This window comes from Anthonomus grandis, chromosome 18 (assembly GCF_022605725.1).
Source record: "Anthonomus grandis grandis chromosome 18, icAntGran1.3, whole genome shotgun sequence".
Classification (NCBI taxonomy): Eukaryota; Metazoa; Arthropoda; class Insecta; order Coleoptera; family Curculionidae; genus Anthonomus; species Anthonomus grandis.
In genome coordinates this window covers 13,572,626-13,598,975 of record NC_065563.1, presented here as the reverse complement: position 1 = coordinate 13,598,975, position 26,350 = coordinate 13,572,626, and the positions used below count along the sequence as shown (strand labels likewise).

At 32.7% G+C, this 26,350-nt stretch overlaps 1 protein-coding gene across 3 annotated transcripts in view; it reads left to right on the top strand.

Moving 5' to 3' along the window:
* Positions 1-26,350, top strand: part of LOC126746963 (protein drumstick) — a 42,643-nt gene that overhangs the window by 6,554 nt on the left and 9,739 nt on the right. For 2 of the 3 annotated variants that reach the window (XM_050455385.1, XM_050455388.1), the window contains exon 2: positions 22,442-22,908. In XM_050455385.1, the coding sequence (XP_050311342.1) occupies positions 22,688-22,908 (221 nt within the window). In that variant the 5' untranslated portion in view covers positions 22,442-22,687. Of the gene's footprint in view, positions 1-18,131; positions 18,317-22,441; positions 22,909-26,350 lie in introns of those variants that run through there. The other variant, XM_050455386.1, reaches the window with a different exon arrangement.

Below are 26,350 nucleotides of genomic sequence, written 5' to 3'. Positions count from 1 at the left end.
TTTCTTATTCCAGGCAGTTGGGGCATAAGACACCTTCAGCTGTCTTAAAGAAAAACTCAATTTTATTATTTCCAGACAAAAAAAAATAATTTTCTTATTCCAGGCAGTTGGGGCATAAGACACCTTCAACTGTTTTAAAGAAAAACAAATTTTATTATTTCCAGACAAAAAAAAAATAATTTTCTTATTCCAGGCAGTTGGGGCATAAGACACCTTCAGCTGTCTTAAAGAAAAACTCAATTTTATTATTTCCAGACAAAAAAAAAATAATTTTCTTATTCCAGGCAGTTGGGGCATAAGACACCTTCAGCTGTCTTAAAGAAAAACTCAATTTTATTATTTCCAGACAAAAAAAAAATAATTTTCTTATTCCAGGCAGTTGGGGCATAAGACACCTTCAACTGTTTTAAAGAAAAACAAATTTTATTATTTCCAGACAAAAAAAAAATAATTTTCTTATTCCAGGCAGTTGGGGCATAAGACACCTTCAGCTGTCTTAAAGAAAAACTCAATTTTATTATTTCCAGACAAAAAAAAAATAATTTTCTTATTCCAGGCAGTTGGGGCATAAGACACCTTCAGCTGTATTAAAGAAAAACTCAATTTTATTATTTCCAGACAAAAAAAAAATAATTTTCTTATTCCAGGCAGTTGGGGCATAAGACACCTTCAACTGTTTTAAAGAAAAACAAATTTTATTATTTCCAGACAAAAAAAAAATAATTTTCTTATTCCAGGCAGTTGGGGCATAAGACACCTTCAGCTGTCTTAAAGAAAAACTCAATTTTATTATTTCCAGACAAAAAAAAAATAATTTTCTTATTCCAGGCAGTTGGGGCATAAGACACCTTCAGCTGTCTTAAAGAAAAACTCAATTTTATTATTTCCAGACAAAAAAAAAATAATTTTCTTATTCCAGGCAGTTGGGGCATAAGACACCTTCAGCTGTCTTAAAGAAAAACAAAATTCTATTATTTCCAGACAAAAAAATTATAATTTTCTTATTCCAGGCAATTGGGGCATAAGACACCTTCAACTGTCTTAAAGAAAAACTCAATTTTATTATTTCCAGACAAAAAAAAAATTTCTTATTCCAGGCAGTTGGGGCATAAGACACCTTCAGCTGTCTTAAAGAAAAACAAAATTTTATTATTTTCAGACAAAAAAAAAAAATTTTCTTATTCCAGACAGTTGGGGCATAAGACGCCTTCAGCTGTCTTAAAGAAAAACTCAATAAAAAAAATAATTTTCTTATTCCAGGCAGTTGGGGCATAAGAAACCTTAAGCTGTCTTAAAGAAAAACTCAATTTTATTATTTCCAGACAAAAAAAAAATAATTTTCTTATTTCAGGCAGTTGGGGCATAAGACACCTTCAGCTGTCTTAAAGAAAAACTCAATTTTATTATTTCCAGACAAAAAAAAAATAATTTTCTTATTCCAGGCAGTTGGGGCATAAGACACCTTCAGCTGTCTTAAAGAAAAACTCAATTTTATTATTTCCAGACAAAAAAAAAATAATTTTCTTATTCCAGGCAGTTGGGGCATAAGACACCTTCAGCTGTCTTAAAGAAAAACAAAATTCTATTATTTCCAGACAAAAAAAAAATAATTTTCTTATTCCAGGCAGTTGGGGCATAAGACACCTTCAGCTGTCTTAAAGAAAAACTCAATTTTATTATTTCCAGACAAAAAAAAAATAATTTTCTTATTCCAGGCAGTTGGGGCATAAGACACCTTCAGCTGTCTTAAAGAAAAACTCAATTTTATTATTTCCAGACAAAAAAAAATAATTTTCTTATTCCAGGCAGTTGGGGCATAAGACACCTTCAACTGTTTTAAAGAAAAACAAATTTTATTATTTCCAGACAAAAAAAAAATAATTTTCTTATTCCAGGCAGTTGGGGCATAAGACACCTTCAGCTGTCTTAAAGAAAAACTCAATTTTATTATTTCCAGACAAAAAAAAAATAATTTTCTTATTCCAGGCAGTTGGGGCATAAGACACCTTCAGCTGTCTTAAAGAAAAACTCAATTTTATTATTTCCAGACAAAAAAAAAATAATTTTCTTATTCCAGGCAGTTGGGGCATAAGACACCTTCAACTGTTTTAAAGAAAAACAAATTTTATTATTTCCAGACAAAAAAAAAATAATTTTCTTATTCCAGGCAGTTGGGGCATAAGACACCTTCAGCTGTCTTAAAGAAAAACTCAATTTTATTATTTCCAGACAAAAAAAAAATAATTTTCTTATTCCAGGCAGTTGGGGCATAAGACACCTTCAGCTGTATTAAAGAAAAACTCAATTTTATTATTTCCAGACAAAAAAAAAATAATTTTCTTATTCCAGGCAGTTGGGGCATAAGACACCTTCAACTGTTTTAAAGAAAAACAAATTTTATTATTTCCAGACAAAAAAAAAATAATTTTCTTATTCCAGGCAGTTGGGGCATAAGACACCTTCAGCTGTCTTAAAGAAAAACTCAATTTTATTATTTCCAGACAAAAAAAAAATAATTTTCTTATTCCAGGCAGTTGGGGCATAAGACACCTTCAGCTGTCTTAAAGAAAAACTCAATTTTATTATTTCCAGACAAAAAAAAAATAATTTTCTTATTCCAGGCAGTTGGGGCATAAGACACCTTCAGCTGTCTTAAAGAAAAACAAAATTCTATTATTTCCAGACAAAAAAATTATAATTTTCTTATTCCAGGCAATTGGGGCATAAGACACCTTCAACTGTCTTAAAGAAAAACTCAATTTTATTATTTCCAGACAAAAAAAAAATTTCTTATTCCAGGCAGTTGGGGCATAAGACACCTTCAGCTGTCTTAAAGAAAAACAAAATTTTATTATTTTCAGACAAAAAAAAAAAATTTTCTTATTCCAGACAGTTGGGGCATAAGACGCCTTCAGCTGTCTTAAAGAAAAACTCAATAAAAAAAATAATTTTCTTATTCCAGGCAGTTGGGGCATAAGAAACCTTAAGCTGTCTTAAAGAAAAACTCAATTTTATTATTTCCAGACAAAAAAAAAATAATTTTCTTATTTCAGGCAGTTGGGGCATAAGACACCTTCAGCTGTCTTAAAGAAAAACTCAATTTTATTATTTCCAGACAAAAAAAAAATAATTTTCTTATTCCAGGCAGTTGGGGCATAAGACACCTTCAGCTGTCTTAAAGAAAAACTCAATTTTATTATTTCCAGACAAAAAAAAAATAATTTTCTTATTCCAGGCAGTTGGGGCATAAGACACCTTCAGCTGTCTTAAAGAAAAACAAAATTCTATTATTTCCAGACAAAAAAAAAATAATTTTCTTATTCCAGGCAGTTGGGGCATAAGACACCTTCAGCTGTCTTAAAGAAAAACTCAATTTTATTATTTCCAGACAAAAAAAAAATAATTTTCTTATTCCAGGCAGTTGGGGCATAAGACACCTTCAGCTGTCTTAAAGAAAAACTCAATTTTATTATTTCCAGACAAAAAAAAATAATTTTCTTATTCCAGGCAGTTGGGGCATAAGACACCTTCAACTGTTTTAAAGAAAAACAAATTTTATTATTTCCAGACAAAAAAAAAATAATTTTCTTATTCCAGGCAGTTGGGGCATAAGACACCTTCAGCTGTCTTAAAGAAAAACTCAATTTTATTATTTTCAGACAAAAAAAAAATAATTTTCTTATTCCAGGCAGTTGGGGCATAAGACACCTTCAGCTGTCTTAAAGAAAAACTCAATTTTATTATTTCCAGACAAAAAAAAAATAATTTTCTTATTCCAGGCAGTTGGGGCATAAGACACCTTCAACTGTTTTAAAGAAAAACAAATTTTATTATTTCCAGACAAAAAAAAAATAATTTTCTTATTCCAGGCAGTTGGGGCATAAGACACCTTCAGCTGTCTTAAAGAAAAACTCAATTTTATTATTTCCAGACAAAAAAAAAATAATTTTCTTATTCCAGGCAGTTGGGGCATAAGACACCTTCAGCTGTATTAAAGAAAAACTCAATTTTATTATTTCCAGACAAAAAAAAAATAATTTTCTTATTCCAGGCAGTTGGGGCATAAGACACCTTCAACTGTTTTAAAGAAAAACAAATTTTATTATTTCCAGACAAAAAAAAAATAATTTTCTTATTCCAGGCAGTTGGGGCATAAGACACCTTCAGCTGTCTTAAAGAAAAACTCAATTTTATTATTTCCAGACAAAAAAAAAATAATTTTCTTATTCCAGGCAGTTGGGGCATAAGACACCTTCAGCTGTATTAAAGAAAAACTCAATTTTATTATTTCCAGACAAAAAAAAAATAATTTTCTTATTCCAGGCAGTTGGGGCATAAGACACCTTCAACTGTTTTAAAGAAAAACAAATTTTATTATTTCCAGACAAAAAAAAAATAATTTTCTTATTCCAGGCAGTTGGGGCATAAGACACCTTCAGCTGTCTTAAAGAAAAACTCAATTTTATTATTTCCAGACAAAAAAAAAATAATTTTCTTATTCCAGGCAGTTGGGGCATAAGACACCTTCAGCTGTCTTAAAGAAAAACTCAATTTTATTATTTCCAGACAAAAAAAAAATAATTTTCTTATTCCAGGCAGTTGGGGCATAAGACACCTTCAGCTGTCTTAAAGAAAAACAAAATTCTATTATTTCCAGACAAAAAAATTATAATTTTCTTATTCCAGGCAATTGGGGCATAAGACACCTTCAACTGTCTTAAAGAAAAACTCAATTTTATTATTTCCAGACAAAAAAAAAATTTCTTATTCCAGGCAGTTGGGGCATAAGACACCTTCAGCTGTCTTAAAGAAAAACAAAATTTTATTATTTTCAGACAAAAAAAAAAAATTTTCTTATTCCAGACAGTTGGGGCATAAGACGCCTTCAGCTGTCTTAAAGAAAAACTCAATAAAAAAAATAATTTTCTTATTCCAGGCAGTTGGGGCATAAGAAACCTTCAGCTGTCTTAAAGAAAAACAAAATTTTATTATTTTCAGACAAAAAAAAAAAAATTTTCTTATTCCAGACAGTTGGGGCATAAGACGCCTTCAGCTGTCTTAAAGAAAAACTCAATAAAAAAAATAATTTTCTTATTCCAGGCAGTTGGGGCATAAGACACCTTCAGCTGTCTTAAAGAAAAACTCAATTTTATTATTTCCAGACAAAAAAAAAATAATTTTCTTATTCCAGGCAGTTGGGGCATAAGACACCTTCAGCTGTCTTAAAGAAAAACTCAATTTTATTATTTCCAGACAAAAAAAAAATAATTTTCTTATTCCAGGCAGTTGGGGCATAAGACACCTTCAGCTGTATTAAAGAAAAACTCAATTTTATTATTTCCAGACAAAAAAAAAATAATTTTCTTATTCCAGGCAGTTGGGGCATAAGACACCTTCAACTGTTTTAAAGAAAAACAAATTTTATTATTTCCAGACAAAAAAAAAATAATTTTCTTATTCCAGGCAGTTGGGGCATAAGACACCTTCAGCTGTCTTAAAGAAAAACTCAATTTTATTATTTCCAGACAAAAAAAAAATAATTTTCTTATTCCAGGCAGTTGGGGCATAAGACACCTTCAGCTGTCTTAAAGAAAAACTCAATTTTATTATTTCCAGACAAAAAAAAAATAATTTTCTTATTCCAGGCAGTTGGGGCATAAGACACCTTCAGCTGTCTTAAAGAAAAACAAAATTCTATTATTTCCAGACAAAAAAATTATAATTTTCTTATTCCAGGCAATTGGGGCATAAGACACCTTCAACTGTCTTAAAGAAAAACTCAATTTTATTATTTCCAGACAAAAAAAAAATTTCTTATTCCAGGCAGTTGGGGCATAAGACACCTTCAGCTGTCTTAAAGAAAAACTCAATAAAAAAAATAATTTTCTTATTCCAGGCAGTTGGGGCATAAGAAACCTTCAGCTGTCTTAAAGAAAAACAAAATTTTATTATTTTCAGACAAAAAAAAAAAATTTTCTTATTCCAGACAGTTGGGGCATAAGACGCCTTCAGCTGTCTTAAAGAAAAACTCAATAAAAAAAATAATTTTCTTATTCCAGGCAGTTGGGGCATAAGAAACCTTCAGCTGTCTTAAAGAAAAACAAAATTTTATTATTTTCAGACAAAAAAAAAATTTTCTTATTCCAGACAGTTGGGGCATAAGACGCCTTCAACTGTCTTAAAGAAAAACTCAATAAAAAAAATTAATTTTCTTATTCCAGGCAGTTGGGGCATAAGACACCTTCAGCTGTCTTAAAGAAAAACAAAATTTTATTATTATCAGAAAAAAAAATTCTTATTCTGGCAGGTGGGGCATAGGGCACAAGTGGGGCAAGAATTTTTCCAACCGCCTTGAAGAAAACCTGATTTTATCCCTTTCAAAATAAACAAAAACGTAATTTTCTTAGTTAATTCAGGTGGGGCATAGAAAATCTTCAATTGCCTAGAAAAAAACCAAATTTTACCCACTCCAGGATGGAAAATCGTAATTTTCTTAATCCAGACAGCTGGGGCATAAGAAACCTTCAACTGTCTTGAAAAAACAAAATTTTATTACTACCAGAAAAAAAACCATAATTCTCTTATTCCAGGCATGTGGGGCATAGGGCATAGGTGGGGCTAGAAATCTCCAACCACGTAGAAGAAAACCTGATTTTATCCCTTTCAAAATAAGCAAAAACGTAATTTTCTTAGTCTAGGCAGATGGGGCATAAGAAACCTTCAACTGCCTGGAAGATGATTCAATTTATGTCCCTTATTGTTGCCTGAAAAAAAATCCCCAATTACCTGGAAAAATCAACAATTTTTCAAAAAAAACGCTAAAAAAACAATTGAATATCAACTGCCTGGAAAAAACAAAAAAAACAATTGATTTTTTCATTTGAAAGGAGGAAAAACAAATGAACATCGTCAACGTTACCTGCATTAAAAAAAAAATGAATATCGACTGCCTGGAAGACAGTTAAAAAAAAAAGAGTGCCCTGAGAAATAAAACAAATGACACAAAAAACCGTCTAATCAGAATTATTGACATATTTCTCTTAGTAATAATCCCTCCCCCCCCCCCCCTCGAAAAAAAAAACAGTTGAATAATAAGTTTAAACGAAAACCCACGACCTCTATTAAATCTGATGATGACCGGGCCCCCGTCTGCTACTCATTTGTTTCGATTAAATTAATATTCCCACGATACAGCGCAACCCTTAAAAAAAAAACAAATGACACCCGACTGTCGAGAAAGATCATCTTGACCTAAAAAAATTTGAATATTTATTACGTGATCAAAAATCCGAGGTGGGCGTAACTTAATTAAGAAAATCAACTTGTAAATGGGCTCCTTCGGGGAATTTGAATATTGACATTATTATTATTATTATTTATAATAATTCATTTGTTTTTTTTTTTTTTTGCTTTTGGCGGCGTCTTTGTCTACTTGATTGGGGTCCCAAAACTGGCAGGAAATTTGATATTTTTTACTTAAGGTTCGAATTAATTAATTTGGTTTGGAAGAAAAAACAATTGCCACGAGAATAGTTAATTAATTAATTAAGTTGACGTGGGAGAATGCTTGGGCTTTTTTGGTTTATTTATGGAAATTTTCAAAAAAACAAGCGATGGTATTAGAGAGTAAAAACTAGTTTAAAAACTCTGTGTCACGATCGGTCTGTATAATATTAGGTCAATTTAAACTTTGAGTGGCGATTATGGGAAAACTATGGGTTCTTTTGTCATAATTTTAACGGTTTTTGGTTGCTCTCATCCGTCTGAATCCAACGAAACTAGCTGGAAGATCGTACCTCTCATAGTTCCGGAGATATAGCGTTTTTTTTGGGTAAAAACAAGTGCAAATTAGATAAATATGAAATTTCAAACTTTGACAGCGGATTTTGGAAAAACTATAAATTCTTTTATAATAATTTCTATGGTTTTTACTTACACTGATCCATCTGAATCCAATGGTACCATTTGGAAAATCGAACCTTTCATAGTTCCGGAGATATGACGTATTTTAGAGTAAAAACAAGTGAAAATTAGTAAAATAATTAAAGAATTTCAAACTTTGACACTTAATTTCAGAAAAAGTATGCATTTTTTTATCATAATTTCTACGGTTCTTACTTACTATTGTTCATCTGAATCTTATGGTACTATTCGGAAGGTCGTACCTGCCATAGTTCCGGAGATATGGGGTTTTATAGGGTAAAAAATTGGAAACTAGAATTCCCAAATTTTCCCTACTCAGATCCATGAAATTATCCAAATAAAAGCATGTCAGTTAGATTTTGAAAAATTATCGGAGTTACTTGAAAAATCAAAAATTCCAAACTTTGACGGTCAATTACAGACAAACTATGGATCGCCTTTTAATAATTCCAACGGTTCTTGATCACTTTCATCCATCTGATTCCAATGAGACCATCCGGAAGGTCGTACCACGTATACTTCCCGAGATAGGCCAAAAGGTTCAAAACAAAAGACTACCGCTTAAGCGCTACCGCGATACGCCGCGACGAAACTCGCTACTGGTTGTACGCGAGCGGCCCACGGCTGTTGGCGGGGGTAAACCGCGAATCCTCGTCCCATTGGTCGAACTCGAACAATTGACTGTCGGCTACCGGGTACCGATTTTATACGCGACCACGTATACGGTTGGCTGGTAACGCATCTTATGCGTGGCCCCCTTCGGCGTATTGGTACCAATAACCGGTACGACCGTGATCTAATTAAGTACGATAAAATGGTGGTGGACCGCCACCAGGAGGTCCGGTTAAATGCGTGTAAGTATTTATTCTCCTCTATTGATTGTTTTGACAATTGTTATTGATTGACTCACCCTTTTTCGTTTTATCTCGGCACTTCTTGTGCCAGTGGTACCAAATAATTCTAAAAATGTTAAATGTTTTGTAATTTGCATGCCAAATGGTTCCGGAAGTTCTACTCTTTTCCGGTAAACAATTGATAGTCAGTGATTGTTTCAGGATGGTTGTGTAAGTAGGTAGTTTTTTGTTTTATACCAGCGTCTTATTTGGGTCACCTAGATTACGAAAACACCGGGTTATAACAGGATCCGAGCAAAACTAAGAGAATGAGAGCACTTTGAAAATTCGGAAAAAGTCGTTTTTCGACCTCGTTTTTGAGGCCAAAAATGGGCTCCAAAGATGCCATATCTCAGCTATTAGAAGAGCTACGACCTTGCGGATGGTCTCGTTGGATTCAGAACGGAGAAACTAAGAGAAAACCGTTGGAATTTTTCAGATCGGCCCGGTAGAAGCCGAGATATCGACCTCCAAAGTTTGGATTTTCTCGTTTTTCGGGTATACCCCCCCGTGTCGATTTTTTTCACCAAAAATTGTTTTTTTTCGAAATCAAACTAAGTATACCAGTGTCTTATTTGGGTCACCTAGATTACGAAAACACCGGGTTATAACAGGATCCGAGCCAAACTAAGGGAATGAGAGCACTTTGAAAATTCGGAAAAAGTCGTTTTTCGACGTCGTTTTTGAGGCTAAAAATGAGCCCCAAAAATGCGATATCTCAGCTTCTATCAGAGTTACGACGTTGCGGATGGTCTCGTTGCATTCAGAAAGACGAAACTAAGAGAAAACCGTTGGAATTTTTCAGATCGGCCCGGTAGAAGCCGAGATATCGACCTCCAAAGTTTGGATTTTCTCGTTTTTCGGGTATACCCCCCCGTGTCGATTTTTTTCACCAAAAATTGTTTTTTTTCGAAATCAAACTAAGTATACCAGTGTCTTATTTGGGTCACCTAGATTACGAAAACACCGGGTTATAACAGGATCCGAGCCAAACTAAGGGAATGAGAGCACTTTGAAAATTCGGAAAAAGTCGTTTTTCGACGTCGTTTTTGAGGCTAAAAATGAGCCCCAAAAATGCGATATCTCAGCTTCTATCAGAGTTACGACGTTGCGGATGGTCTCGTTGCATTCAGAAAGACGAAACTAAGAGAAAACCGTTGGAATTTTCCAGATCGGACCGGTAGAAGCTGAGATATCGACCTCCAAAGTTTGGGTTTTTTCGTTTTTTGGGTATACCCCCCCGTATCAATTTTTTTCACCAAAAAAATTTTTTTTTCGAAATCGAACTAACTATACCAGCGTTTTCTTTAGACCACCTACATTACGAAAATACCGGGTTATAACGAGATTCGAGTAGAACTAACTGAATGACAGCACTTTGAAAATTCGGAAAAAGTCACTTTTCGACCTCATTTTTGAGGCCAAAAATGGGCTTCAAAAATGCCATATCTCAGCTACTATTAGAGCTACGACCTTGCGGATGGTCTCGTTGGATTCGGAGAGACGAAACTAAGACAAAACCGTTGGAATTTTTCAGATCGGACCGGTAGAAGCCGAGATATCGACCTCCAAAGTTTGGGTTTTTTCGTTTTTTGGGTATACCCCCCCGTGTTGATTTTTTTCACTAAAAATGTTTTTTTTAAACATATTAAGCAAACTATAAAAAAAACAATTGCCTGTTATTAGATTTCCTGGGTAAAAAATTCAAAGTACCTAATGAAGAATTCAATTTTTTTCCGAAGTATTCCAGAGGTTCTAAACCATCCAAAAAAAAAATGACAGTAATTATGGGTTTCCTGGGATGACAAAAATTCAAAATGAATTTTTCCTTGAAAAAGAAAAAATCGGATTCCAGAGGTCTTAAAACTGTTAAAGAATTGAAAACAATTGAAAAACATTATGGGTTGCGTGGGAAAACATTTAAAGCCAACTTTGTCTCATTCCAACATTTTCCCATAAAAAAACAAAATTCCAGAGGTTCTGAGCCTTTTAGATAAAAAAAAACAATTGACAATCATTGGATATCTTGGGAAAAAATCAAAGTCAGTCCGAGTGAACAATTCAATTTTTTTTCACTAAGAGTAGCTGGGTTCCAGAGGTCCTAAACCATTTGGAAGAAAAAAACAATTGACAATCATTGTTGGTTTCCAGAGGAAGTTGGCCTTCTGCTTTCAATTTTTTATCAAAAAAAAAAAAGAAAATCCGTTTTTTTCATCCAGAGGTCCTAAATCTTTTGAAAAAAAAAAAAAAAAATTGACAGTCATTGAGTTTTCTCAATTCAATTTAACTTAAATAAATATTAATTTTTTTTCCAGGAATAATCGGATTCCAGAGGTTCTAAATTTTTTAAAGAAAAAAACAGTTGAAAAACAGTGAACAAAATTTAAAGCCAGTTATTTATTGAATATTTTCCCAAAAAGGTGAAACGTATTCCAGCGGTTCCAAACCTCCAAAAAAAAAAATAGAGAAAATAAACAATTGAGAGAGCCAAACACTCCTACGATTCTCCCAATGGTACCAAGCGATACAAAAAACTTATTTAAAAATATTAATAAATGCATTGGCGTCACATAGGGTGGGAGAAAGCTCTGCAATTTCTTTAGATGTCTTCATATTTAAATAACGCATGCTTTGCCAGAAGTTTTTAGAGGATTTAATTTTTTCCAAATTATCCAGACCTTCTCCCTTCTCATAGACGCCACCGTTTCCTTATAACGAATCCAACTTTCAACTGTCTTCTTCCTTTTAGATTTTAACTTGAATATTTCCATAATTTAACAAATAGAGAGAGAGAGGTCAAAAATGATGCAACCACGCGGTCCTTTTTTCCCTTTCGCATAATACAACCGGTTAATTACATTTCGCGTCGCCCTCCTACGAGTATAACCGCGCGGAGCGGTACCGGTATAAGAGCGAAAAAACAAAAAAAAAATCCGATGGTACCGCGCGATATTTGAACAATAGTAGTGAATATCAATACAATGGAGAGGCGGGTCCCCCATCAAACCTCGATTAGCATAACTATATGTTATTTCGCCCCGGTGACATTATACATTAACCGTTGGACGGGGTGCGGTCGCCCCTTCCCCCCTTGCCGCCCTTTTATCCCATCATCGACGGGGGGGCGTGGTCATGATCATGTTGATCGTGATGATGCCACACATTCTTCCTCGTCAACACGCTATTTTAATTGAATTTATTTAAATTCGCTATTCGGTCGGTTCCGTGTGGGTACCACTGGATGGTGAGGAACAATATCTTATTTTTGGAAGTTGGTAGTCGAGTTTTTGATTATAGAACGGTTTCACTCAATTTAATCAAATATAAAGGTTTTGACCTTCCTCAAGGTCAAAAGTCAAGAGTCCAGAAGACTGTCAATTGTTTTTTTTTCAATTTTAGAACCTCTGAAATCCGGTTGTTTTTAGAAAAAAATTGATCCCTCCATTCAAGGTTGCTTTGATTTTTTTCCAGGAAACCCAGTGGCGGTCAATTGTTTTTCAACCTCTGGGATCCAATATCGATTTTTTTCTTTGAAGTTTCCAGTGGTACCCAACTTTTCAAAAACCCCAAAAAAAAAAACAGTTGATGAGCGTTCTCGTTCTTTTCTCATCTAAAGGTCAATACAGAAGGTGCGTCTTTTATACGCTCCTTGGCGTTTTTCAACAATTATTAATGGGTGCGTCTTTATAATAAAAAATCACCTTTTGCAACGCTAATTGTTCGTGTGTAACCTGCTGATTTTGGCATTTTCAATTGGGTCAAATACAGCGGTACTAAACCATATAACAGTTTAAAAAGAAACAATTGAATTCTACTGGTTTTATCGGGAAAAAATCACAATGTTGCTTTATTATGGTGAAACGTTTTTCACTTTAACAACTTGTACAGATTCCAGAGGTCCTAAACCTTTTAGAAATGGCAAAGGAAACAATTGAAAGTCACGGCTTTTTCTGATAAAAAATCTATGGTTATATACACATAAAGTTTCCAGGACAAGGTTAACATGTCTTGAAAAAGTTTTCAAGGTTCGCATTTACGTTAACAAGTCATCGAACAAAAAACAAAACAAAACAAAAGAAAAATGATATGCCCCTCTCCCTCCCAAACAATAGCCGCCTTTGATGATCCTCGTCCCTCATCACCAATAATAGAAAAGGACAAAATCATGTTTCCATAAGAGCAGGTGATTTATCATTTTTAAACAAGGAGGGCGAGAAAGGAGTTCTTTTTCTCATTCACGTCAAATTTTATATCGGACGGATCTAAACGGTCTTTTGTCCAAGAAGGTGAGAAAACGCTCCTCGATTGTTATCGATAAAACATTTGACGGTTTTTTCTTGTCGGGAGGAGGCGCGTGAGACCCCGTTCGCCGAGTCATCCTCGGATTTGCATAATGTCAATTGATTGTTTCTTGATGCGATGATGATGCTATTTGTTCATTTGTTTATCAATGTTCAAAATGAGACCGAAGCAGTGGTAAATTCTTCGTTTGTTTTTGCCTTCTAGACCTTGAAAGCCCAAAATATGAAAACAATTGAAGGCGATTTTTCTTATTTTTAAACAGTTGAAGTTCTATGCTATGTAACGTTCATACAATTAACATCGTTCTTCCGGGCATTTGAACGTATGTAGGTGTGTCTGAGAAACAATTGACTCTTATTCTCGACTGTCTGGAAGTATCAGAAAAGTCCCCTGATTGCACGAAAGAAAAAACAAAAGAATGTTTGAGTACGAAATGTCTCTTAATGAGCGTGAGAAAAACTAAAGAACTGCCTTGAGACAAAAATCTTAATTCCAGAGGTTCAAAAATTTTAAGAAACATTTGAAGAGAAAACAATTGGTAGTCACTGATGTTCGTGGGAAAAAATGTTGAAAGTCATCCCGAATGAATAATTCAATTTTTTCCCTCGAATAATCGAATTCCAGAGGTTCTAAACCTAGTAGAAAAATTATGAAAAAAAAAACAATTGGCGGTTGGTTTCTTAAAAAAGTGAGATTTTTGTTTCAATTTTCCCCCAAACAAAAAAAAAAACAGATTACAGAGGTTCTAAATATTTTTGGAAAATTATGAAAAACAGTCACTGGATTTTGTGAAATACCTGAAAAACAATTGACAGTCATCGAGTTTCCTGAGAAAAAAATCAAAGTCAACTTAAATAACTAGATTCCAGAGGTTCCAAAGTTTCTAAAGAAATGAGAAAAAGATTGTCAGTAATTATGAGTTTTCTGGAAAGAAACAATTGAAAGTCAACATTTTTCCTTCAATTTTTTTTCGGAAATACTCCGGTTCCTAAGGTTCTAAAACTGTTATTAAAAAAAAAACAATTGACAAACATTATGAATTTCTTGAGAAAGAACGCTTTTTTTGCAAAAAAAAAATGATTCCAGAGGTTCTAAATTAGAAAAAAACAATTATGAGTCGACTGGGAAAAGATTTAAAGTCAACTTTATCTCCCTTTAATATTTTCTAAATCATTTTGGAAAAAAAAAACAATTGACAGTTTTTATGTTTTTCCTGAGAAAAATTTGTTTCAGTTTTCTCTCTTCAATTATTTTCTCAAAAAAATACGCAATCCAGAGGTTCTAAACATGCTAGAAAAATTATTTAAGAAAAAACAAATGACAGTCATTGCGGGTGTCTTTGGAAGTAGTAAAAAATGCCCTCTCCATTCTAAAAAACAATTGACAATCGTGGGATTTCATAAAATAATTGGATTCCAGAGGTTCTAAATTTTAAGAAAAATTTTGAAAAAAAAAACAAATGACAGTTATTATGGGTTTATTGGGAAATTGAGCTTTTTCCTTCAATTATCTTTCAAAAAAAAAACGGATTCCAGAGGTTCTAAACTTGCTAGAAAAATTATTTAAGAAAACACAAACGACAGTCATTGTGGGTGCCTGGAGGTATTAGGAAAATGCCCTCTACAACCTAAAAAACAAAAGAATGTATTTCAAGAGGGTACGTTTGTGAGCGTGAAAAAAACTGAAAAACAATTGAAAGTAGACTCATAGGTTTCACTTAAATGTGTGAAAACAATTGACTGTTGTCCTTAACTGCCTGGAAGTACTAAAAAAATTCCTAAGTGCCTGAAAAAAAACAAAAGAATGTTTTTCAAAAAAAAAAAAATTCCAGTGGTTCCAAACTTTTTTAAGAAAAATTTAAAGAAAATAACAACTGAAAGTTACTAGTTTTTGTGGGAAAAATAAAAAATTATCTAGAATGAAGAATTAATTTTATTCCCCAAAAATAACCGGATTCCAGAGGTTCTAAATCATTTTGGAAAAAAAAAACAATTGACAGTTTTTATGGATTTCCCGGGAAAAAATTTGTTTCAGTTTTCTCTCCTCAATTATTTTCTCAAAAAAAAAACGGATTCCAGAGGTTCTAAACATGCCAGAAAAATTATTTAAGAAAAAACAAATGACAGTCATTGCGGGTGTCTTCGGAAGTAGTAAAAAATGCTCCCTCCATTCTAAAAAACAATTGACAATCATGGGATTTCATAAAATAATTGGATTCCAGAGGTACTAAATTTTAAGAAAAATTTTGAAAAAAAAAAACAAATGACAGTTATTATGGGTTTATTGGGAAATTAAGCTTTTTCCTTCAATTATCTTTCAAAAAAAAAACGGATTCCAGAGGTTCTAAACATTTCAGGAAAATTATCAAAAAAACAATTCCTGGAACAATTTGTTTCCCTGGAAAAAAAATTCAATTTTTTCCTTAAGCACAAAAAAAAGTGATTCCAGAGGTTTCAAACTTTTCAATTTATTTTTTTTCCCAAAAAAAACGGATTCCAGAGGTTCTAAATCATTTTGAAAAAAAAAAAAACAATTGATAGTCTTTATCGATTTCCTGGGAAAAAATTTATTTTAGCTTTCTCTCCTCAATTATTTTCTCAAAAAAATACGCAATCCAGAGGTTCTAAACATGCTAGAAAAATTATTTAAGAAAAAACAAATGACAGTCATTGCGGGTGTCTTTGGAAGTAGTAAAAAATGCCCTCTCCATTCTAAAAAACAATTGACAATCATGGGATTTCATAAAATAATTGGATTCCAGAGGTTCTAAATTTTAAGAAAAATTTTGAAAAAAAAACAATTGACAGTTATTATGGGTTTATTGGGAAATTGAGCTTTTTCCTTCAATTATCTTTTAAAAAAAAAAAACGGATTCCAGAGGTTCTAAACATTCTAGGTAAATTATCAAAAAAACAATTCCTGGAACAATTTGTTTCCCTGGAAAAAAAAATTAAATTTTTTCCTTAAGCACAAAAAAAAGTGATTCCAGAGGTTTCAAACTTTTCAATTTATTTTTTTTCCCAAAAAAACGCATTCCAGAGGTTCTAAACATGCTAGAAAAATTATTTAAGAAAAAACAAATGACAGTCATTGTGGAGGTATTAGGAAAATGCCCTCTGACCTAAAAAACAAAAGAATGTTTTTCGAGAGGGTATCTACGTTTGTGAGCGTGAAACAAACTGAAAAACAATTGAAAGTAGACTCATAGGTTTCACTTAAATGTGTGAAAACAATTGACTGTTGTCCTTAACTGCCTGCAATTATTAAAAAAATTCCTAACTGCCTGAAAAAAAAACAAAAGAAAGTTTTCCACAAAAAAATAATTCCAGTGGTTCCAAACTTTTTCAAGAAAAATTTAAAGAAAATAACAACTGAAAGTTATTGAATTTTGTGGGAAAGAAGAATTAATTTTTTCCCCAAAAATAACCGGATTCCAGAGGTTCTAAATAATTTTGAAAAAAAAAAACATTTGACAGCCTTTATGTTTTTCCTGAGAAAAATCTGTTTTAGTTTTCCCTCCTCAATTATTAAAAAAAAAAAAACGCATTCCAGAGGTTCTAAATCTGCTAGAAAAATTATTTAAGAAAAAACAAATGACAGTCATTGCGGGTGTCTTTGGAAGTAGTAAAAAATGCCCCCTCCATTCTAAAAAACAATTGACAATCATTGGATTTCATAAAATAAATGGATTCCAGAGGTTCTAAATTTTAACAAAAATTTTGAAAAAAAAAACAATTGACAGTTTTTGGGTTTATTGAGAAATTGAGCTTTTTCCTTCAAAAAAATTATCATTCAAAAAAATACAAAAATCAGAGGTTCTAAACATTTTTGGACAATTATTAAAACACTCTAAAAAACAAAAGAATATGTTCAAAAGCTTCCCTTTATGAGCATGAGAAACACTGAAAAACAATTGAATATAATTCACCCACAGGTCTCACCCAACTATGCCTGGAATAATGAAATTAAGATCATCGACTGTATAAAGCAAATGAATGTGTGAATATTACCAAAAAAAGACAATTGACAATCACTGGATTTCGTAAAATAACGGAGGATGGATTCCAGAGGTTCTAAATTTTAAAAAAAAATTTGTTAAAAAAAACAATTGATAGTCTTTCTCGATTTCCTGGGAAACATTTGTTTCAGCTTTCTCTCTTCAATTATTTTCTCAAAAAAAAAACGCATTCCAGAGGTTCTAAACATTTTAGGAAAATTATCAAAAAAACAATTCCTGGAATAATTTGTTTTCCTGAAAAACAAAATAAAGTAAATTTTTTCCTTAAGCACAAAAAAAATTGATTCCAGAGGTTTCAAACATTTTAATTAATTTTTTTCCCAAAAAAAAACGCATTCCAGAGGTTCTAAACATGCTAGAAAAATTATTTAAGAAAAAACAAATGACAGTCATTGTGGAGGTATTAGGAAAATGCCCGCTACAACCTAAAAAACAAAAGAATGTATTTTAAGAGGGTACGTTTGTGGGCGTGATAAAAACTTATAAACAGTTGAAAGTAGACCAATAGATTTCACTTAAATTCGTGAAGTTCTATGACTAAACTGCTTGGAAAATCCATTTCCAATGTTTTAAAAACAATTGACTATTATCCTCATTATCCTCAACTGCCTGGAAGTATCAAAAAATGCCCTTAAAAAAAAATGTATTTCAAAGTGAAAAAACAGTTGAATATAATACACCCCTAGGCTTCACTTAAATGCCTGGAATAACTAAATCATGATCATCAACTGCCTGTTTATAACCTTAAAATGTTAACAAAAAAAAAACAAATGACTCCCTTAAACCATCGAATTAATTAACCACAATGCGTTAAATGGTTGGGATTTGCTCCCGCACTAAATCCGATAATCCGACTCCGGTAAATCCTCACTCGGCGCATCATCCATCACTCCCAAAAGAGACAAATGAACATCGGACATTATTATGCAAAACGGTCGGTTTCGCGGGGAGTAGGGAAACAATCATATTCAACCTTTTCACAATCATCGACAACGATCAACGCAGTTTCACATTTGGCGCCACTACTTGTGATCGGATTATCACCAGCGGTACCGCAGATCGTCAATTGTTTTATATGTATATTATATATGTTCTGTTCGCTTTAGTTATCAAGTCATCCTATAGTGATTCGTTTTTGTTTTTCTACGAGTGAATGCACGTTTGTTCAAATTATATGAAAGTAAGTGCTGTAGTTAAGGATATAGTGTAGTTGGGGCATAGGGAAGGTTTCAATTGTTTTTTTTTTAAATATTGGAAAAACGAGTGAGTGGTGGAATCGGCACTCGTAGAGGCAGTCTTGTATTCATTTGTTTTCCTCAATAAATGATTTTATTATTACAGGCAGTTCGATTGTTTTTCCTTAAAAAATCAAAATTTTCCCACGCGGTTGATGGGGCATTTGTTTCGTTATTTATGCCGGGCAGTTGATTTTTTTTATTTTTTCCAAACAGTTGAAGAAGGCATTCAAGTCATAATGGGAAGTTTCGCATTCTCTTGTTTTTTTTTAAGGACATTATTAAATACTTCCAGGCACTTTACTTTAAGGCAATAGTCAATTGTTTTTCAGGCATTCGAGGATAATTTTCATAATTTTCCAGACAGTTGCGTCATAGAACTTCGGACATTTACGTGAAGCTTATGGGTCAATCATATTCATTTGTTTTTGAGTTTTTCTCACATTCACAAAGGAGAGTTTTGCATTCTCTTGAAAAATGTTCTTTTGTTTTTTTTTTTGTTTTTAATAATTATTTGATATTTCCAGGCATCATTTGAAATATTTGAAGTCAATTGTTTTTTTAAATACTTGAAGTAGTTGTTTTCTTTTATTTTCCAGGCAGTTGATCTTGTGACATTTAAGCCTATGTCTCTATTATATTCAATTGTTTTTCGGTTTTTCTCACACTCGCAAACGGAAGTTATGGATCCTCTTAAAAGACATTCTTTTGTTTTTTTCTATGGCAGTTAAGGGAATTATTTGATACTTCCAGGCAATTGAGGGTAATAGTCAATTGTTTTTCAGGCACTCGAAGTCGTTTTTTTAATATTTTCCAAGCAGTTGAGTCAAGGATTTTAATTATTATAATGATCGCGGATCTACTTTCAACTGTTTTTGACGTTTAAGACAGATTGAAAGACCGTGGGAACCTGAATTGTTTTTTTATAGAGTTCACGCCATTTTTTGATAATTCAATTTTTTTTTGATAATTTATAATTGTTTCAAGGCAATTCAGGCTAATAGTCACTTGTTTTTCAAAGAATTAAGGTTAGTTTCCCGATAGTACCTACATTATATTATTTTCAACGATTGAGGTTCAAAGATTGAGGATCATATTCAATTGTTTTTCAAACAGTTGAGGGTATTTTTTCAACATGTTTTAAACATTTAATAAAATCGAAGTGCCTGGACGATAAAAAAAATTACTCTAATGGCTTGGAACTAATGAAAAATATTCTTAACTGCCTGAAACAGTTGAAACAACTGTCTGGACAAAAGGAAATTTTACTATAACCGACAGAAAACACCATTAATTGCGTGGGAAAATTTTGAAGAAAAACAATTGAATGAACAGTATTAACTGACTGAAAAACAATTGAAAACAACTGCCTGGAGTACAACCCAACCCTACCGGACTGCGTGGGAAAATTTAAATAAACAAATGAATGGTGGAATCAGCATTAAACGCAGTAGAGTGACGTAGGTATTCATTTGTTTTTCTCAATATTTCAGGCAGTTAATGGTGATTTTATTATTCCAGGCAGTTGAGTCGCATAATTTCAGCCATTAAATGAGAAATCATAGTATTACTTTCAATTGTTTCTTAAGACTCTCTCACGTTCAAAAAGGATGAAAAGACAGTTGAAGTAGGTTCTTTTGTTTTTTGGTCAGCTGATGTCGTTTTTCAATTGTTTTTCTTTAAAAAACCAAAATTTTCCCACGCAGTTGATGGCATTTGTTCGGTTATTTATGCCATGCAGTTGATGAACAGTTGAAAAAAAATTTCAGGCTTCAAGCATTCAATTGTTTTTCTCACACGCTCGTAATGGGAAGTTTCGCATTCTCTTGAAAAACTTTCTTTTGTTTTTTTTTAAGGACATTATTTGATACTTCCAGGCACTTGAAGGCAATAGTCAATTGTTTTTCAGGCATTTGAGGATAATTTTTATCATTTTCCAGGCAGTTGAGTCATAGAACACTTCAATTATTCAACTGTTTTACAGTTTTTCTCACATTCACAAAGGAGAGTTTTGCATTCTCTTGAAAAACACTCTTTTGTTTTTTAAACTTTTGCAACATTTTTCGGTTTTCGGGTTTGCATCCTCTCAGACAAAACAGTTAAGTTAAAGTTTTTGATATTTCCAGGCAGTTGAGAGCAATAATAGTCAATTGTTTCAATAAAAAAGGACTTGAATTGCCTAGAATATGCATGGGAAAAACATAATTGCCTAAAAACAATTGAATGTCGAAAACAACTGCCTAGAAGAGTTTAAAAAACTGCCTGGAAAAAGTGAATTTTTTGCAACAAAAGAAAAACAATTGACTTCAACTGCCTGGAGTACAACCCAACCCAACCCAACTGCGTGAAAAAATTTAAATAAAGGCTACGTGCTGTATTCATTTGTTTTTCTCAATATTTCAGGCAGTTAACGGTGATTTTATTATTCCAGGCAGTTGATTCACATAATTTCAGCCATTAAATGGGAAATCATAGTATATTATGTTCAATTGTTTCTTGAGACTTTCTCACGTTCAAAAAGGATGAAAAGACAGTTGAAGTAGGTTCTTTTGTTTTTTGGTCAGTTGATGTCGTTTTTCAATTGTTTTTCTTTAAAAAACCAAAATTTTCCCACGCAGTTGATGGCATTTGTTCGGGTATTTATGCCATGCAGTTGATGAACAGTTGAAGAAGGTGGTTGATAAAAAATTTCAGGCTTCAAGTATTCAACTGTTTTACAGTTTTTTTCACATTCACAAAGGAGAATTTTGCATTCTCTTGAAAAATGTTCTTTTGTTTTTTTTTGTTTCTGTTAATTATTTGATATTTTCAGGCAGTTGAACTATTAGTAGTCAATTGTTTTTTAAATACTTGAAGTAGTTGTTTTCTTTTATTTTCCAGGTAGTTGACCTTGTGACATTTAAGCCTATGACTCTATTATATTCAATTGTTTTTCGGGTTTTCTCACACTCGCAAAGGGAAGTTTTGGATCCTCTTAAAAGACATTCTTTTGTTTTTTTCCATGGCAGTTAAGGGAATTACTTGATACTTCCAGGCAGTTGAGGGTAATAGTCAATTGTTTTCCAGGCAGTTGAGTCATGGGTTTCAGTTATTTAAATCATCTTGGGTTTACTTTCAACTGTTTTTGACGGTTAAAAAGGATTTGAAGTGACTTTAAGAGAAGTTGAGGATCAAATTCAATTGTTTGAGTATTTTTTCAACATTTACCCTTGCTGCCTGAAACAGTTGAAACAACTGCCTGGACAAAATGAAATTTTACTTTAACTGACAGAAAACACCATTAATAGCGTGGGAAAATTTTGAAGGAAAACAATTGAATTAACTGACTGAAAAACAATTGAAAATTAACTCTTTAAGTACCTGGACTAAACGAAAAATGACTTCTACATCCCGAAATAAATCACAAAAAAATGTCGTTAATTGCGTGGGAAAATTTTAATAACAGTTGACATCAATCGCCTAAAAAACAAATGAATACCGGCATTAAATGCTTGGACTAAACAAAAAAATATGATTGCCTGAAAAACAAATGAATGAGGCTGTTCCGTATTTCAATTTTTAATAAAACACTTTTTGCCACTAATTCCGGATAGTTAAGGCGCGTATTCAATTGTTTCCTATAGTCAAATAAAAATCTATTTTCGATTCCAATTAAAACAAATGACGTCATTAACAGATAATAGTACCGTACCGTGACGTCATTGCCATAAATTTACCGGCAATTGTTTTCCCCCAGGAACGTCATCGTTATTGAACAAATGACTGTGCATGTAGGCCTGTACCATATCGATTGCAATTGTTTATGGTGTATAAGTAAAAAAAAAATGGAAATTTCTATATAATATTACACTATGTACAAGGTTAAGTGTTAATTACGATCGAGCATTAATTAACCGCTACCGTAAACGGTTTTAAATTATTAAAGTCGTGATCTTCTGTCCCGATTAAAATAAGGATCTGAACAATAATAATTAGGAAAACGTTTTATGCATATGCCATAAAACGCTAAATTATGGCCGTAGGTGCGCTAGCAACATTCTTTTGTTTTTTAATTCATTCGTTTGTTTCAGATTAAATCAGCGGGTGAATCAGTGAGGCCCAACAGGAAGTCAACTTTCTCTCTCTCTCTTTCTCAAAAAGCGTCTTAATCATCAAACTTTACAACAAAAAAAAACATTTGAACACAAACCGCAAACCACCCGAGATCCTTTATAGTATACGCGCTCGCGCCATCCGCGGTACTTCCGTGAGAATTTTTAAATAAAAAAAGAAAAAACAAAAAACGATCACGTAGGAGCGATAAAAAGCGTCCGAAGATGTTCGCGATCATGCAATTGGAGAACGACGTATCCCGCGACCAGTTCAGGAGGAAGATGCGAGCCAAGTGCGAGTTCGTGTGCAAGTACTGCCAGAGGCGGTTCACCAAACCGTACAACCTGATGATCCACGAGAGGACGCACAAGAGTCCCGAGTTGACTTTCAGCTGCGAGGTGTGCGGGAAGAGTTTCAAGAGGCAGGACAACCTCAAACAGCACAGGTAAGAACTTTGAGTTTCTTTTGTTTTTTTTCGGAAATTTTATGCGGTCAATCGATGGGCAGTCGGATGCTTAATAAAAATGATTTTTTGGTTTATGGCCCTAAAGTTAATAATAAGAGAGTTATGGGGGTTTGAAGTAAAGGGCGGCCGAGCGACACTCCCTCGCTTTAAAGTGCAATATCTTGAAAACTAATGAGTATATTCTTATGAAATAAAAAGTAAAATGATCAGAAGAATATTCTCTAGAAATAATATTTAATGTTCAAACCAGTTTAAACAAGAATTCACAAGATATCGACCCTTTTAAGCATAGTTATCAAAAAACAATCTTTAAAGTTCAAGGTGACTAGTCACTTTAAACCCCAAAATCTCAAAAACTACTTGGAATATTTTCATGATATAAAAAGTAAAATATTCAGAGGAATATTCTTTAAAAATATTGTTTCACGTTTAAACCGGTCCAAACAAGCATTCTTAAGATATCGGCCCTTTTAGGCAGTGCTATCCAAGGACACTGTTCAATCCATAAAGTGTCCACTCACTTTAAAGGGCAATATCTCAGAAAATAATGGGAATATTTCTATGAAATAAGATGTAAAATGTTCACGAGAATATTCCCTAAAAATATTGTTTAATATAGAAACCGGTTTAAACAAGAATTTCCAAGATATCAGCTCTTTTGCAGCATTGTTCTCCATAACCAAAATTTCTGTCCAAGGTGTTCGTTTACTTCAAACCTCAAAATCTCAAAATCTAATTGGAATATTCTTATGAAACAAAAAGTAGAATATTCAAAAGAATATTCTCTAGAAATAATGTTTGATGTTCAAACCAGTTCAAACAAGAATTTCCAAGATATCAGCTCTTTTGCAGCATTGTTCTCCATAACCAAAATTTCTGTCCAAGATGTTCGTTTACTTCAAACCTCAAAATCTCAAAATCTAATTGGAATATTCTTATGAAACAAAAAGTAGAATATTCAAAAGAATATTCTCTAGAAATAATGTTTAATGTTCAAACCAGTTCAAACAAGAATTTCCAAGATATCAGCTCTTTTGCAGCATTGTTCTCCATAACCAAAATTTCTGTCCAAGATGTTCGTTTACTTCAAACCTCAATATCTCAAAATCTAATTGGAATATTCTTATGAAATAAAAATGAGAATATTCAGAAGAATATTCTATAAAAATAATGTTTAATGTTCAAACCAGTTCAAACAAGAATTTTCAAGATATCAGCTCTTTTGTAGCATTATTCTCCATAACCAAAATTTGGGTCCAAGGTGTTCATTTACTTCAAACCTCAAAATCTCAAAATCTAATTGGAATATTCTTATGAAACAAAAAGTAGAATATTCAAAAGAATATTCTCTAGAAATAATGTTTAATGTTCAAACCAGTTGAAACAAGAATTCACAAGATATCGCTCTTATTAATCATCGTTGTCAAAGAACAAACTTTGAACTTCAAGGTGACTAGTCACTTTAAACCCCAAAATCTCAAAAACTATTTAAAATATTTTCATGATATAAAAAGCAGAATATTCAGAAGAATATTCTTTAAAAATTATGTTTCATGTTTAAACCGGTCCAAACAAGCATTCTTAAGATATCGGCCCTTTTAGGCAGTGCTAACCAATGACACCGTTCAATCCTTAAAGTACCCACTCACTTTAAAGGGCAATATCTCAGAAAATAATGGGAATATTCCTATGAAATAAAAAGTAAAATGTTCACGAGAATATCCCCTAAAAACATTATTTAATGTTCAAACCAGTACAAACAAAATTTTTTAAGTTATCACCCTTTTTTTAGCACAGTTCTTAAATTTTTTACTTTTTTTTTTTTTTTGAGTTATCTGGGGAATTTTTTGGAAATTTTATGTGGTCAATCGATGGGCAGCCGCATGCTTAATAAAAATGAATTTTTGGTTTATGGCCCTAAAGTTAATAATAAGAGAGTTATGGGGGTTTAAAGTAAAGGGCGGCCGAGCGACACTCCCTTAAAGCGTGTTGTTTTTCACAAAATGTTGGGTTTTTCGCTTGTTTTTGATATGGTATGGATGGAAAAAATTCTGTTTTTACTATTTATCAATTTTTTGAAAGTGTTCATCATTTCTAAAGAATTAAATTCGCATTAAAAGGTATTTTATAGCTGGACATTGTTCGATCCTCAAAGAGACCGCTCGCTTTAAATTACAATATCTCGAAAACTAATGAGTATATTCTTATGAAATAAAAAGTAAAATGATCAGAAGAATATTCTCTAGAAATAATGCTTAATGTTCAAACCAGTTCAAACAAGAATTCACAAAATATCGGCCCTTTTAAGCATAGTTATCAAAAAACAATCTTTAAACTTCAAGGTGACTAGTCACTTTAAACCCCAAAATCTCAAAAATTACTTGGAATATTTTCATGATATAAAAAGTAAAATATTCAGAAGAATATTCTTAAAAAATATTGTTTCACGTTTAAACCGGTCCAAACAAGCATTCTTGAGATATCGGCCCTTTTAGGCAGTGCTATCCAAGGACACCGTTCAATCCTTAAAGTGCCCACTCATTTTAAAGTACGATATCTCAGAAAATAATGGGAATATTCCTTTGAAATAAAAAGTAAAATGTTCACGAAAATATTCCCTAAAAATATTGTTTAATATTGAAACCGGTTCAAACAAGAATTTCCAAGATATCACCCTTTTTTTAGCATAGTTCTTAAAATTTTTTTTTGAGTTATCTGGGGATTTTTTTGGAAATTTCATGCGGTCAATCGATGCGCAGTCGGATGCTTAAAATGATTTTTTGGTTTATGACCCTAAAGTTAATAATAAGAGAGTTATGAGCGTTTAAAGTAAAAGGGCGGCTAAGCGACAGCATGTCCATTATCTCAGCTATTGTTCACTTTAGAGAAAAACTGCTTGAACAACTTTTGTTCAGAATTCAACCTCCTTTCGAGTAAGCCCATTATATACGAGGTGTCCCGAAAAATCCGAGGCACACCGACAAATTAAACGTATTTTAAGACTTCAAAGAACCATCAAAAGTGGTCCTCCGGGGCACAAAGGCCGCATTAGTGACGCGAGATTTTAAAGTAAGAAAAATGATTAAAAGTGAATAAATTACTTTTGTGTGAATATAGACGGGCGGTAGACCCTGACAAATTTCGGTTTTATGGGGCCGAATTTAGGTGTGAAAACGAACGAGTTGTTCCGAATTGCGTAAAGCGCGCTTATTAGGTGCTAAAGTTAATCCCCGAGCGGATTTAAACGGTAAATATTGAGGCTCGTTTGTTTTTATTGGGGTGCTCGTAAACCCCGTTTAATAATCCGCCTTTGACGTTCGTTCTTAAGGCACTTTATCTTAACATAACCTCAATATGGCCGCTCTAATTAAATAGTCACTTATTTGAGGTATTTGGTTTACTAGGTTCGATAGAAAATTAA